This window comes from Dipodomys spectabilis, unplaced genomic scaffold (assembly GCF_019054845.1).
Source record: "Dipodomys spectabilis isolate Male_0828 unplaced genomic scaffold, ASM1905484v1 ptg000230l, whole genome shotgun sequence".
In the NCBI taxonomy this organism is placed as follows: domain Eukaryota; kingdom Metazoa; phylum Chordata; class Mammalia; order Rodentia; family Heteromyidae; genus Dipodomys; species Dipodomys spectabilis.
Genome location: NW_024870907.1, coordinates 4,008,375 through 4,021,103, shown reverse-complemented (window position 1 = coordinate 4,021,103; position 12,729 = coordinate 4,008,375). Strand labels below are relative to the sequence as shown.

The 12,729-nt window shown below is 52.0% G+C and overlaps 1 protein-coding gene across 5 annotated transcripts; it reads right to left on the bottom strand.

The window, feature by feature from the left end:
* Positions 1–359: 359 nt before the first annotated feature.
* Mlc1 (modulator of VRAC current 1) lies at positions 360–12,376 on the bottom strand. Of its 5 annotated transcripts, XM_042698056.1 has the most exons (11): positions 12,179–12,376; positions 11,342–11,431; positions 10,006–10,059; positions 9,599–9,700; positions 7,650–7,754; positions 7,119–7,190; positions 4,306–4,422; positions 2,799–2,855; positions 2,147–2,269; positions 1,680–1,841; positions 360–434 (listed from the first exon to the last, which is right to left on the bottom strand). In XM_042698056.1, exons 1-11 carry the CDS (start codon positions 12,374–12,376, stop codon positions 360–362), a joined length of 1,155 nt encoding a protein of 384 aa, XP_042553990.1. The 5 variants fall into 5 exon arrangements, with proteins under 5 accessions (XP_042553990.1, XP_042553991.1, XP_042553993.1 ...); XM_042698057.1 differs by lacking the exon at positions 2,799–2,855; XM_042698059.1 differs by lacking the exon at positions 9,599–9,700.
* Positions 12,377–12,729: the final 353 nt, after the last annotated feature.

Below are 12,729 nucleotides of genomic sequence, written 5' to 3'. Positions count from 1 at the left end.
CGTTTGGCAGGCTGGGCCTGGTGAGGACAGATCACAAGAGGTAAACCTAGACAGGGCAAAGGATCTGTATACACATTCAGGCCACAGGGGAAGGGCCAAGGCAGGAATCCCTGGCAGAAAAGGCTGAAGCCTGGAGGTCTGCCATCTCTGCCCTAGACAGCCAGCACCAGCACCCTCCCTGTCCCCGGGAGCCCCTGGCAGCTGTGACTGAGAAGCACTGACTCAGGACAGTCATCAGAACTATAAGAAGGAACAAAACCACCTCACAGCCTAGGCCACCCTGGGGGCAGGTGTTAGAAGTAGTAGCTGCAGGAGAGTTAGTCAGGTCGTCACTATGACTCAGTTTCCCCATCCTGCAGTCACTGGGCCATTTGTACGACAACGGCTCTCCAGGCTTTCTCCTTGTCGAACTCCTTCAGGGGGCTCCTGGCCACCTATGACAGGAAGAGCAGTGTCACCAGATGGGCCTCAGCAGGTCATTGGGTATGGCCAGCTGCCCAGCCCCCCTGCTCCCTTCATTTGGAAGAAGGGAGGAAAGAAGACTCTACACCTCTAGGAAAGGGACCCAGGCCTCCACTCACTCTTCTGGAAGTGCTGGTGTCCCTCACCTTCTAAAGTGAGCAGGTGCCTGAGGCAGATGTGACATGTGTTAGAGGGGAGGCCAGCTGCTGGCCCTGGCTGTCCACCCTGACCCCCTATGACTGTTCTAGAATCTGCAGCACACAACATGCCCAGCTGGCCATGTAGCTGCGTGGTGGGGACCCAGCTCAGGCGGGGCCTGGGCCAGAGCCTGGGCCTGGCCAGGACACCTCCCCAGGGCCTACAGCAGCCTGGGGCCTGGGCTCTTGTGATCGCTGTCCCAAGGCAGTGGGAGGTTGGCCCAGGGAGGACACTATCAGGAAGGTGGCCCATGAGAGGCCTCGAGTGTGGAGGGCTTTGGGCCCTCATAGGGGCCAAGGACAGGTCCAGGTGGTCATGGTCCAGCTGATGGCTGGTGTGTCACGCCCCCCTCACCCACTGGCCAGGGAGCCCCGGGTACAAGGCTGGAGGTGCCCATGTCCCACAGAGCCAGCATCCACAGGGGCCACGCTAGAAGCTCCTGTGGCTGTGAAAACCCCTCAAAAGCCTGTGCTGTGTCTCCCAAATAAAGCCAGAGCCAGACGCCCCAAGCCCATATCACTCTTCAGGAATAGTCTGTATTTCCTTACATATCTAAAAAATAGTGGATGCCAGACGGGAGGCATGGCTCAGTGGTAGAGCATCAGTTGTGAGTAGAAAAAGCAGACTGAGGGTTTGAGGCCCTGAGTTCAAGCTCCAGTACTGGTATACACACATAAAAATTAAATGTATTTAACATTTTAGTTCTCCAAGACTTTTGAGGTGTTTAATTAATGCAAAATGGGCCGGTTGCCAACGGCCCAGGCCTATAATATTAGCTACTCAAGAGGCTGAGAACCGAGGACTGAGGTTCAAAGCCGACCTGAGGAGTAAAGTTTAGAGATTTATCTCCAATTAACTACAAAAAGCCAGCAGTGGAGCTATGGCTCTACTGGTAGAATGTTAGCCTTGAGCATCAAAGCCTAGGGAATTCACACACACACACAAAAATGCAAAATAGTATCACAGAATGCAGGCCCTTTCAGGGCATAGGACAGTGCCCTGGAGAACAGGCCACTCACCTCTCCTGCTGGCCGGTCCTGCAGGCTGGTCTGTGCCTCCCAGGATGTACCCTGCATCCTTGCGCTAACCTTGAAACTCACGCACTGGATGGCCGTGCCAGTGTTGAGACCTCCTTGAAGCAGCAGGACCAGCAACAGCAGCAACAGGAGCAGGTCGTAGGCCTGTGATGGTAGAGCCAGGTGTGAGCAAGCACGCGGCCAGGACATCCCAGGGTCAGCAGGCACGCTGGCCAGGGTGCCCCCAACAGATGCTTTCCCGCTCGTGTCCCAGCTCCTTCATACACAAGGCAAACTAGATCCCACTCCAGGCTACATGCTCGGCAGGTAGACCCAGAGCAGACTGTGCAAAGCTGCTCGGCCCAGGCATACACCCAGAACACTGCACCCAGGGCCCCGGACCTGCTGCTCCTCCTGAGACCCACACTGGCAGCAAGCAGAGGTTCCAAGGAAGATCAAAGGCCACCTACCTTGATGGCTGGTGGGTAATCTTTAAAGATCTCCACGATTCTCATCACACTGAAGGACAGGTACCCTGAGGCCGTGAACAGCAGTGGAGATGTGAGGCTGCTGATGGCGATCAGCGCCTCCACCTGTGGGTGAGTGTGGCCGAGTGTTTACCCCGCGTGGACAGGAGCTGCCGTGCGGGCACATGGCTCCTGAGGGGCCCACTGCCCACTAATTCAAAACCTAACGCTCCTCTAAAACTCATCTTTTTAACTTCTCCCAAACTGCAGTGTGAACCTTACTTCAGGGCTCAGAAATTGGGGCCACACAGCCCACCTCACACAGCATTCTGGCCCCAAACAGAGCAATTGACAGTTGACAGTCCACTGGGGGCAGAATGAAGCTAAAGGACTGCCCTCCCACTCAGTCCTTTGCTGCAGGGATTTCTAACTTTCATGGACAGAGCAGCCCAGGGCAAGGGGACCCTGGGCATGGCTGTGAGCCCCTGCTGCCTGCAGTGCCAGCCTCAGCCCTTCCACTAGCCGCCAGCTTCCTCTCCTTCCCAGGTCCCCACCCAGCAGACAGCCCTGAGCACCCAAGTGTGCCAGAGCTGCCTCCAAGCCACCGTGCAAGGGACAGGCCTCCCTTACCAGGTAAGGGACAGGCCTCACTTACCAGGCACTTGCTGGGACACTCTGCTGTCACGTGACTGGCAATGGCACTTGGAAAACACTGAAAGAAAAGAATGAGAAAGAGAGAGGGAGGGGGAGAGAGAGAGAAAGAGACTGAAGTGCCATCTCTGCACTTCAGACAGCAAAAAGGAGGTGTGGCCGGGGGTGGTCCTGCTGCGAGTCTCACCCCCCCTCCAGGTGCGTGGCTCTTCACTGGCGCCCAGGGAATTGCCTGGAGCCCCAGGCCCTCACAAGAGAACTGTAGTCATGCACCGCAACCACCTCCGCCACAGCAGAGCTGCAGGCGGGCATGTGCTTCCTCCTGGCTAAACATAGGGACTTTGGGGCAGCTTCTAGAAGAGCCCTGCTGGCTCACGGAGCCTAGGCACAAGGTGGGGGATGTTTATCTATCTTCTTTGTTTCTATAAAGCTGACTTTTAGCACCATGTAAAAGTCTATGTAAGTGGAGGTGCAGATGCCGCTCGGTGGTGAGCCGAGGGTGGGAAGACCCTGGGTTCCATCCACTGCACCACACAAAAAAAGTAAGCTAATGAATGAAGTAAAATCTCCACACAGCCAGCCAAGCAGCTAGCTCCATGTGGGACAAACCAGTGGCTGCTGGCAAGTCAGTGGCAAGGTGCACAACAGCCGCTTGTGTCCGGGCCTGGAAGCCAGAGGCGTGGCCAGATGGTAGTTTCAGAGCAGGCTTGCCACTTGTGGAACGCTGGGAGTGGAGGGGCTCGAGGCCACGCATTCGGAGGGGTATGAGGAGTGCAAAACCAGCCGCAGCCACATCTCCAGGGAGCCCTCTAGGGGTATTTTAGACAGTGAACAGCACTAAACTATGTAGATGAACTCAGAATGACACAGAATGACAAAGGTGACCTACTTAAGCGAGTGACCGTGGATTAGGCACATCTCCTGTGCAAGGCCTGTGTTGTCTACCCAATCACAATATAATAGTAGGCATGATGTTGCATTTTATAAAATACATATTACAAAAGTATAGCGAATAAGCTGGGCGCCGGTGGCTCATGCCGGTAATCCTAGCTACTCAGGAGGCTGAGATCTGAGGATTGCAGTTCAAAGCCAGCCCAGGCAGGAAAGTCTGTGAGATTCTTATCTCCAATAAACCACTAGAAAACCAGAAGTGGTGTTGTGGCTCAAGCGGTAGAGCACTGGCCTTGAGCTGAAGAGTGAAGGGACAGTGCCCAAGTCCAGAGTTCAAGCCCCACGACCAACCAAAAAAAAAAAAAGTATAGAGAATAATAAAAATGACTTCTCAGGAAATATGAAAGTTACAAAACAACAATATGGAATTGCACCCCAGTGCACTTGGTCCTCAGGTCCCACATTCTTCTGGGCAGGGCTGGGGGGAGATCTTACTCCCAGGTGCCTTCTTATCTGAGCCAAAACAGCTCCAAGACCAGCCACGTTGTATCTAGGAGGGAACTCAGAACTTTGGCCAGGCCAGCTATGGATGACAAGGTAGTCGGCCAGGAAGTACTCACTGCCACTAAGATCCAAAAGAATGTCACAGAGAGGTGTGGGCCTGAGACAGCGTCATCCACATTCAGAGCGATGACACCACCCAGGACAGCAGAGACACCAGCCATGACCTCCACCACCTGAGGGGACAATAGGACATGTCACCACGCCAGCTATCACCGACCACCTGAGGGGACCATGGGACAGCGTCACCCTGGGTCCATCTTCCCATAGCCTGAAGCCTGCGGAGTTACAAGGGAGGAGCCCCAGATGCGCCAGAAGGCAGGGGCAGGCAAGGGGCTGGGGGCGGGGCTGGCTATCCTTTTTGGGTTGACAATGGAGAAGTCCTTAGAGGAGACAAGAAGGGCAGATCGAGGTGGGGCCCTGGTTGAGTTCACATGAAGAGCCCCAACAGAGACAGCATAGAGTTGACTCAGCCAGCAGGAGCACCGGCCACCCAAGGGGCTGTGGGAACTCACGAGAGGACTTGCCAGCCAGCCCAGCCTCCTACAGTGAGAAAGCACAAGACTCAAGATGGACAAAGGAAATTGAACGCCCGTCTAAGAGCAATTGTGCTTTTTTTTTTTTTTTTCTTAATCAGTCATGGGGCTTGAACTCTGGGCCTCAGTGCTGTCCCTGAGCTCTTCAGCTCAAGGCTAGTACTCTACCATTTGAGCCACAGTGCCACTCTAAGAGCGATTGTGACACAGACTGGGGGCCTCCAGAAATAGGACAGCGGCGGGCTGGGAAGTTGGCTCAGTGGTAGAGCGCTTGCCTTGCATGCCTGAGGCCCTGGGTTCAATTCCTCAGCACCACATAAGCAAAAAGAAAAAAGCCGGGGGACTGGGAAGGTGGCTCAGTGGTAGAGCGCTTGCCTTGCATGCTCGAGGCCCTGGGTTCGATTCCTCAGCACCACATAAGCAGAAAGAAAAAAGCCGGAAGTGGCGCTGTGGCTCAAGTGGTAGAGCGCTAGCCTTGAGCTGAAGAGCTGAGGGACAGCGCCCAGGCCCAGAGTTCAGGCCCCACGACCGGACCCAAAAAAAAAAAAAAAAAAAGAAAAGAAAAAAGCTGGAAGTGGCACTGTGGCTCAAGTGGTAGGGCACTAGCCTTGAGCTGAAGAGCTGAGGGACGGTGCTCAGGCCCAGAGTTCAGGCCCCACAACCGGACCAAAAAAAATAAACTAAAAAAAAAAAAAAAAAAAAAAAAAAGAAATAGGACAGCGGGGCTGAGAAGGTGGCTTGTTTTGCATGCAAGAAGCCCTGGGTTCGATTCTTCAGCACTATATAAGCAGAAAAAGCCGAAAGTGATGCTGTGGCTCAAGTGGTAGAGCGCTGGCCTTGAGGTGAAGAGCTGAGGGACAGCGCCCAGGCCCAGAGTTCAAGGCCACGACCAAACAAACAAACAAACAAAAAACCAAACAGGACAGCAATAGGGCCCCAGAAGAGGCCAACTGCAGCCTGGAGTTCCCTTCTGGGGAAAATCCTGTATCTCAATAATGAGAGGAACCAGCAAAAATTGAAAACACAACGAAGCCAGAACCAGACACTCTCTTACAAAGGCCTAAAGAATGCATTAAATAGGAAAATTAAGCCAGATGGGAAAACAGAAATGCAGAAAAAGGAAATGGAGGCACCAGGTACTGACCTAGACTGATGAAGCCAACATAGGGAAGAGTAAAAGCAGCGCACTAGCGGTGGTTGTTAGTGGACACCAGGGGCAGGTGTACAGTGACTCACACTGCTGGTACAGAGGCTGCATCCACTATCAGACACCTATCCATGTGTGGAGTTAAAGTGCTAAAAGAATACCAAAAGAAGGTGTGTAGCTTCCTATTCCAAATGAGAGGAAATGGAAGGTAGATTCAAAAGAGGCAAGGAAGGAGAAAAAGAATAGGAACAAAACAAGGAAAAGAGAGAATAAGAGCAGTGAAAATAGGTAGAGCTATGGCTCAAGTGGCAGACAACCAGCCTTGAGCACAAAAGCTCAGGGACAGTGCCCAAGTTCTCAGTTCAAACCCCAGAATTGGCACACACATATTTAAAAAAAAGTAAAAATACACCTATGCTAGTAATCACTCTCAAAAGAAACAGCTAACCTCAAAAGGCTAAAGGAAGAGCCTGACAGATTGGATAGAAATAAAATACAGCCATTCAATGTCTAGAAGAAACATACCACAATATATAAGAACAAGAAATTTGAACAAGAAATTTGAAAGAAGGGAGACAAAAGATACAGGGTTAAGTGCCAATTAAAAGTGACAGATGTACTTAAACCACAGTTAACGGGAATTTTATGGCAAAGGCATTATTAAAGACAGGGTGGTTTACTACCTAAAATGAAAATGAAAAATGAAATCCACTAGGGAGTGACTAAGCTCATTTCTTCCTAAAAACACGCCCCAAATCCAGGCCAGATATTCCACACGCAGACTGGGACGTTTATAACTGATCTCTCACTAACAGAATAGATAGACCAAAACCAAACAACCAGGAAAAATAGGTTATCCAAGACTTAAAACATGGTCAACAGGACAGGGTCCCCAAGCCAGGTACAAAGGGTGGGAAAGGACTCACAGGGATTGGAGTTCCGAGACAAAGGTGCCAGATAGGACACTTCTGAATCAACCATTCAGCTAAAGAATGCTGATCCTTTTAAGACAAGGCATTTTTGTTCCAACCACAGTATAAATGGGCTGATGTCTCTTTCTCGGACACAGCACAGGGCTTCCTACGTAGTCTGCATCGTGTCTGGTCCTCTTGGAAAACAACACCATGACTGGTCCACACACTCGCTCTTAAGAAGATAAAATAGGAAGGGAAAGAAGGATTCCTCTTACTGAGTAGGATTTCAGGATCCTGGCAGGAAATATCACTTCATCCAGGATGTTGGTGCCTTCAGCGATAGAAGCCTAGGAAGAAGGAAAACCTTTGGGAGCTGCTACACTTGCACCCTGCACAGGCGATCTGGCTCAGTGGTGCCAGCCACCACTAAGAGGCTTGAACCTCCTGGTGATGGCTCATACACCTAGGGAGGGTCCAACTGCATGGAGGAAGGGTCAGGAGCAATGGGCAGGGTCAGACTGTGCGTGTAGCTGATTATCTCGAGATAATCAGGAGAGCACTGTAAACACAGACGTGTTCCTCTCTGCATGTGGAAGTGTGCTCAGTCACCACCCTCACAGTTCACAGACACGTGAGCAGACCTGGTCTTTCTGTGGCACCTCGGGAGGGCACGTTGGGAGTGACACTGCTGCTATTGGCCCTGGCACCAGCCATGTCTGTCCTGTCCATGGCCTCAGTTGTGTGCCTGGGGACCCTTCAGGCAGCCAGACCCACGTCTAGGAGGCAAGCAGATCGCCCTGGCTCACCCCTTTCTTCTTCCTGCAGGGATCCTCGCTGGATCGCGCAGAGATGATCACTGTGGCCGCCATGAGAAGCTCCAGCAGGAGTAGAAGAATGAGGTTGAAATTGATCTGAAAAAGAATCCGCACCTGAGGGATACTATTGCCTGCCCTTAGGAAACGGTCTATCCCGGGCCGCCATACACCGTCCCTGGGCAGGCTGCCCCAGGCTCTCCCATCACTGGCCCACTCAGATGCCTTGGTTTCACATAGCTGTTATGCTGTGTGTTCCTGCTAATGAGGAGAGCTTTTGAATAAAGCATGGCTGCCATTCCTACGGTGCCTGGAATCCTTCTCTGGCTTGCCCACATCAGAGAACTAGCATTGCAAACAGGCACCTGGGTCAGGGCAGCAAGTGAAGTTTCCTTCCACAAGGCAGGGGATGATTAGAAGGCACCTGCAGGGCAGCTGCCACAGGCTGCCTGCTTTGGGAGAGGACCCATCCCTGCCCAACCCTTCCCAAATGGGGAGAAACAGGGACTAGCACCCCCAACCTCTCTCAATGGTCCATATTTCCAGGGCTAAGCTCCACCCAGGCAAAGGGCAGTGGTGCCCAGGGACCGTTTGCCCAGGCTCCTGCTGACCAGCAGAAGGTTGCAAGATTTAGAGAAGCAGAGGGAAAAGCTAAACAACAATGAAAATGCTGTATGTCAAGGTCCAGGACAGACTATACTAGACAAGAAGGAAACACTAGGCCATGCATATTATTAGGGTTGGAGGCATAGTTCAAGTGGTAGAACACCTCCCTGGGCAAGTATGAGGCTAAGTGGAACACTCTTCCACCCCAAAATCATATTCTGACGTAGTTTATAATGCCATATGGAAGAAGGGGTTTGGATGACAATTTATTTTTTATTTATTTATTTTTTTGGGTCCGGTAGTGGGGCCTGAACTCTGGGCCTGGGCGCTGTCCCTCAGCTCTTCAGCTCAAGGCTAGTGCTCTACCACTTGAGCCACAGCGCCACTTCCGGCTTTTTTCTGCTTATGTGGTGCTAAGGAATCGAACCTAGGGCCTCAGGCATGCAAGGCAAGCGCTCTACCACTGAGCCACCTTCCCAGCCCCTGGATGACAATTTAGTAAAGAAAAAAAGATTTTTTTTCTTAGGAGTTCATCCTATGAAACTCTAATTGTGTGTCAGGGATTCAGCGATCTGTCACTTGGAAAAGGTGCTTTGTAATCACACTGGCAGTAAAACGAGTAAAGGAAGAGCAACCGTAGGACCAACAGAGTCCAGAAAACAGAGGGGAACACACCCAAAAGCTGGGTCTTAATATCCCCAGTGTCATCTCTCTTATGTGCAAGGGGTGTTTCTCGGATCCTCCAGCATCCCTGTGAGACTGGCGAGGGCACCCTCATTCCAGTGAGGTAGTTCTCTTTAGGCGTCATAACTTAAATGATATCTACCCACTTTTTTAGTCCATAAAGTGACAGTGTGTCTCATAATCAATGGCATCACAGATTTCATAAGGTCTGGCATTATATTGTGTGTGTGTGTGTGTGTGTGTGTGTGTGTGTGTGTGTGTGTGTATTGGGGATGGAACCCAGGGCCTTGCACATGCAAGGCAACTGCTCTGCTAGTGAGCTACACTGAAGGCCCAGGACCATTTGTTTTTAAGCAGTGTTGGGAAAGAGATGTTAAAGTATTATGTATTGATGTATCTGTCCAATGGAATCAGTTCAGAGTTCAGAAGAGACCTTTTTTCTTTTTTTCCTTCAGAAGCACAGGTAAAGTTTTCAAGGCTTGTCCCCCTCAACAGCTACGACAAGCCTTTGTTGAGTGTCTCCAGCTCTACCCCTGTTGACTGCCACCCAGCAGAGGCAGAGGCAGAGACAGCGACCTACATCAAGCGGGCAGATTCGGTCTGGGTAGAAACAGAGACCCACTGGTGATCCACATTCTTTTTCAGTGACTCACGTTTATTGCTGATGGATTAAGGACCAGTTTGCACCCAAACCAGATTAAGCATGTCGTGGTAACAGCAAACGTGGAAACAAACAATATCTGAAAGTTGGGGATCTGAAAAAGAAAGGCAGAGGAGACTAAAGCAATCAAGGCAACATCCACCAAGTTCCAGGTCATTAACTGAAGAGTGTGCCCAGGTGAATTGGGAGGTGGGTGCTCTGTCAGCAGGAGGGCTTCCCGCCCTGCCACCCGGGGTGACCTCTGGCAACCTGGTGGGCATGGCCTGTCATTTCTGAGTGGGGCAGGCGCCAGCCTCCCTGCTTGAATGCCCTGCTGCTGCTGCTGCTGGGTTCCTCCCCACAGTCAGCTACCCAAGACCACCCCGTCTGTGGCGGTGGCTGCCAGGAGGCTGAACTTACCGAATTGACATTTTTCCTGGAAACAGCAAAGCCTACAATGGCTGAGGGAATGCACTGAAAAGAAATGAGAACCTGGGTGAGCTGAAGTGCTGATCATGGCAGTAACCCGGAAAAATGCACTGTGGCCGGGCACTGGTGGCTCACACCTGTCACCCTAGCTACTCAGGAGGCTAAGATCTAAGGATCATGGTTCAGTCAGCCAAGTCTGTGAGACTCTTATCTCCAATGAACCACCAGAAATCCTGAAGTGGAGCTGTGGTTCAGTGGTAGAATACTAGCCCCAGGACAATACACAGGGCCTGACGTCAGGCCTCAGGACTGGTACAACAAAACAAAAACGCTTTGTATACTGAGCTCTTGCTGCCATGTGCAAGGCCCTGGGTTTGGTGTCCAGCTTCACAAATATGATGATGATGGTGATGGTGGTAGTGGCAGTGATGATTTTTTTTTTGGTTGGTTGTGGGTCTTGAATTCTGGGCCTGGGTGCTGTCCCTCAGCCCTTCAGCTCAAGGCTCTACCATTTGAGCCACAGCGTCACTTCCAGTTTTCTGGTGGTTTATTGGAGGTAAGAGTCTCATGGACTTTCCTGCCTGGGCTGGCTTTGAACCGTGATTCTCAGATCTCAGCCTCCTGAGTAGGTAGAATGACAGGCGTGAGCCACAGGCACCTGGCCCAATGATGATGTTTTATATTTAAAGCTCCTGAATAGTCAAAGTCATACTAGCAAACAAGCGTTATAAGGAGTTCCCTCCACACTGAAGGATCCTTCAAGACAACTTATTCTGAAAAAGCATTCTGGCTAGGTGCGCTCCCATGTCAGAATATAACTCAGGATGGCACAGCATTAGGGGTGGCCGTGGCTAGACAATTACCCAGGAGGAAAAAGCACCAGTGTGCCTAAAGCAGGTGGAAATGCCGTTCTGTGCTCAGGGGCGGCCCTGTACTTGAGGCTTTCTTGCAAACATGCATTCTGACCCTTCTCACTGTGACCTCAATGCTCCGTGAAGGTCTGGGGAGCAGTGGTGCGGGGGTGGTGGAGGAGGAGTGTGACCCAGCAGGTCATGCTGGGATCATCCTCTGGGCAACAAGACCCAGACCTGGAGGGGGGAGGCAGATGGGCTGCAGGGGACAGAGGCAATAAAAAGCCCACATAAGGCCTATACTGGAAACTGAGGCAGGGACAGGGGCTGAGACAAGCCCACTTGGGATGCTCTTAGGCATTCCAAGGGTATCAGTCACATGAGAGGTTTCTGAATGAGGAGCAAACATGGAACACAAGCTGGGGTGCAGAATGGGGAGCTGGGGTGTGGAGGTGTGGCTGAGGGGTGGTTCTCACCGAGCCGGCTGCACAGCGCAGGTAATCCATCTCTGAGGGAAACACGTTCCCCAAGTAGAGCGAAAACCCACAGGTCACAAGAAGGCAGCTCTACAAAAGAGCCACACAGACCAGGTTCAAACACAGCCATCAGAGGACGGTACACTTGAGGAATGAGCAGCCAATGCTTTGACTGCAGCTTAACTGTCTTCCTATTAACTTCAACTCCTCCTGGAGGATGGACACAGCCTTGCCACAGTTTTCAAAACAGAGCTCCTTCCTCACCCTTAGGCCAGAGCAGAGGCTGCCACAGTGCTCTCTGGGGGACAGAGGCAGGGCCTCTGTCCAAATCAAAGGGAAGAAATGGTGCCTCTCTCCAGAAAACGCCTTCTCACTCGCTGGAACGTAGGCCTCAGCCTTACAAATGGCACTCTGCCTCTGTACTAGCATCCCAGCCGGCATCGGGAAAGCCAGAGTTCATGGGCTGAGGCTCCTGTTATGAGGGTCTGAAGGAGGCTGTGTAGACTCCAACCTGAGACCTACCCTCCCTGCAGAAGAAGGCTGTAGGGCTGGGGCCACGGGGAGTGTGGCAAGATTGCAGGAGGGTCCAGGCCACAGGAAGGGAGAGGTCCCAGCCTGCGGGGACAGCCATGCCCCCCATGACAGTTACTCACTGAAAATAAGCATTCAGAGGGCCCAGGAAAGCCCACATAATGGCACCCAGAGGCTCCACAGCAAGTTTGGCCCTGCTTCTGCCTTTCCCACCTGGGATGGCCCAGATTTCCGGCCAGGAAACCTTGTGTGGCCAGGGCAGGGGGCAGGTGACCCGGGCCTCTGAGGCCATGTCCAGCTACTCACCCCCATCAGCACGGAGAAGACCCATGTCTTGTAGCTGAAGCATGAGGGCAGCCTCTTGGACAGCTGAAGGTCCTTGGGTTTCGTGTCAGTGGTGTAGCCGGCACCCTGGGTCAGCCGGCCCGGGTCAGCCCGCCCTCGCTCCAGGGTGGGCATCCGGTCATAGCCCAGCTCCTCTCGCAGCTGCCCCTCCCGCGCCATGGAGCTCAGTACCCGCACACTGGAACAGTGACACCACAGACACGCTGGTGAGACTCGCTGATGTGTACTGTTCACTCCTTGTGACAAAATTATTGACTTGACTCTGAGAAAACTTCAATTACTTATGTTGTTGTCAAGAAATGCCTCAAGCTAGCCTTGAGCTGAAGAGCTGAGGGACAGTGTCCAGGCCCAGAGTTCATGCCCCACAACCGACAAAAAAGAACAGAAAAGAAAAAATGAAAAGGCTCAAGCCATCTTCCTGCATTACCACAACTCCCAGCTTACTACTTAAAAAGAAAAAAAAAAAAAGGTACCAGAGCTTGAACTTGGGGCCTTTCACCATTATTTCCTTT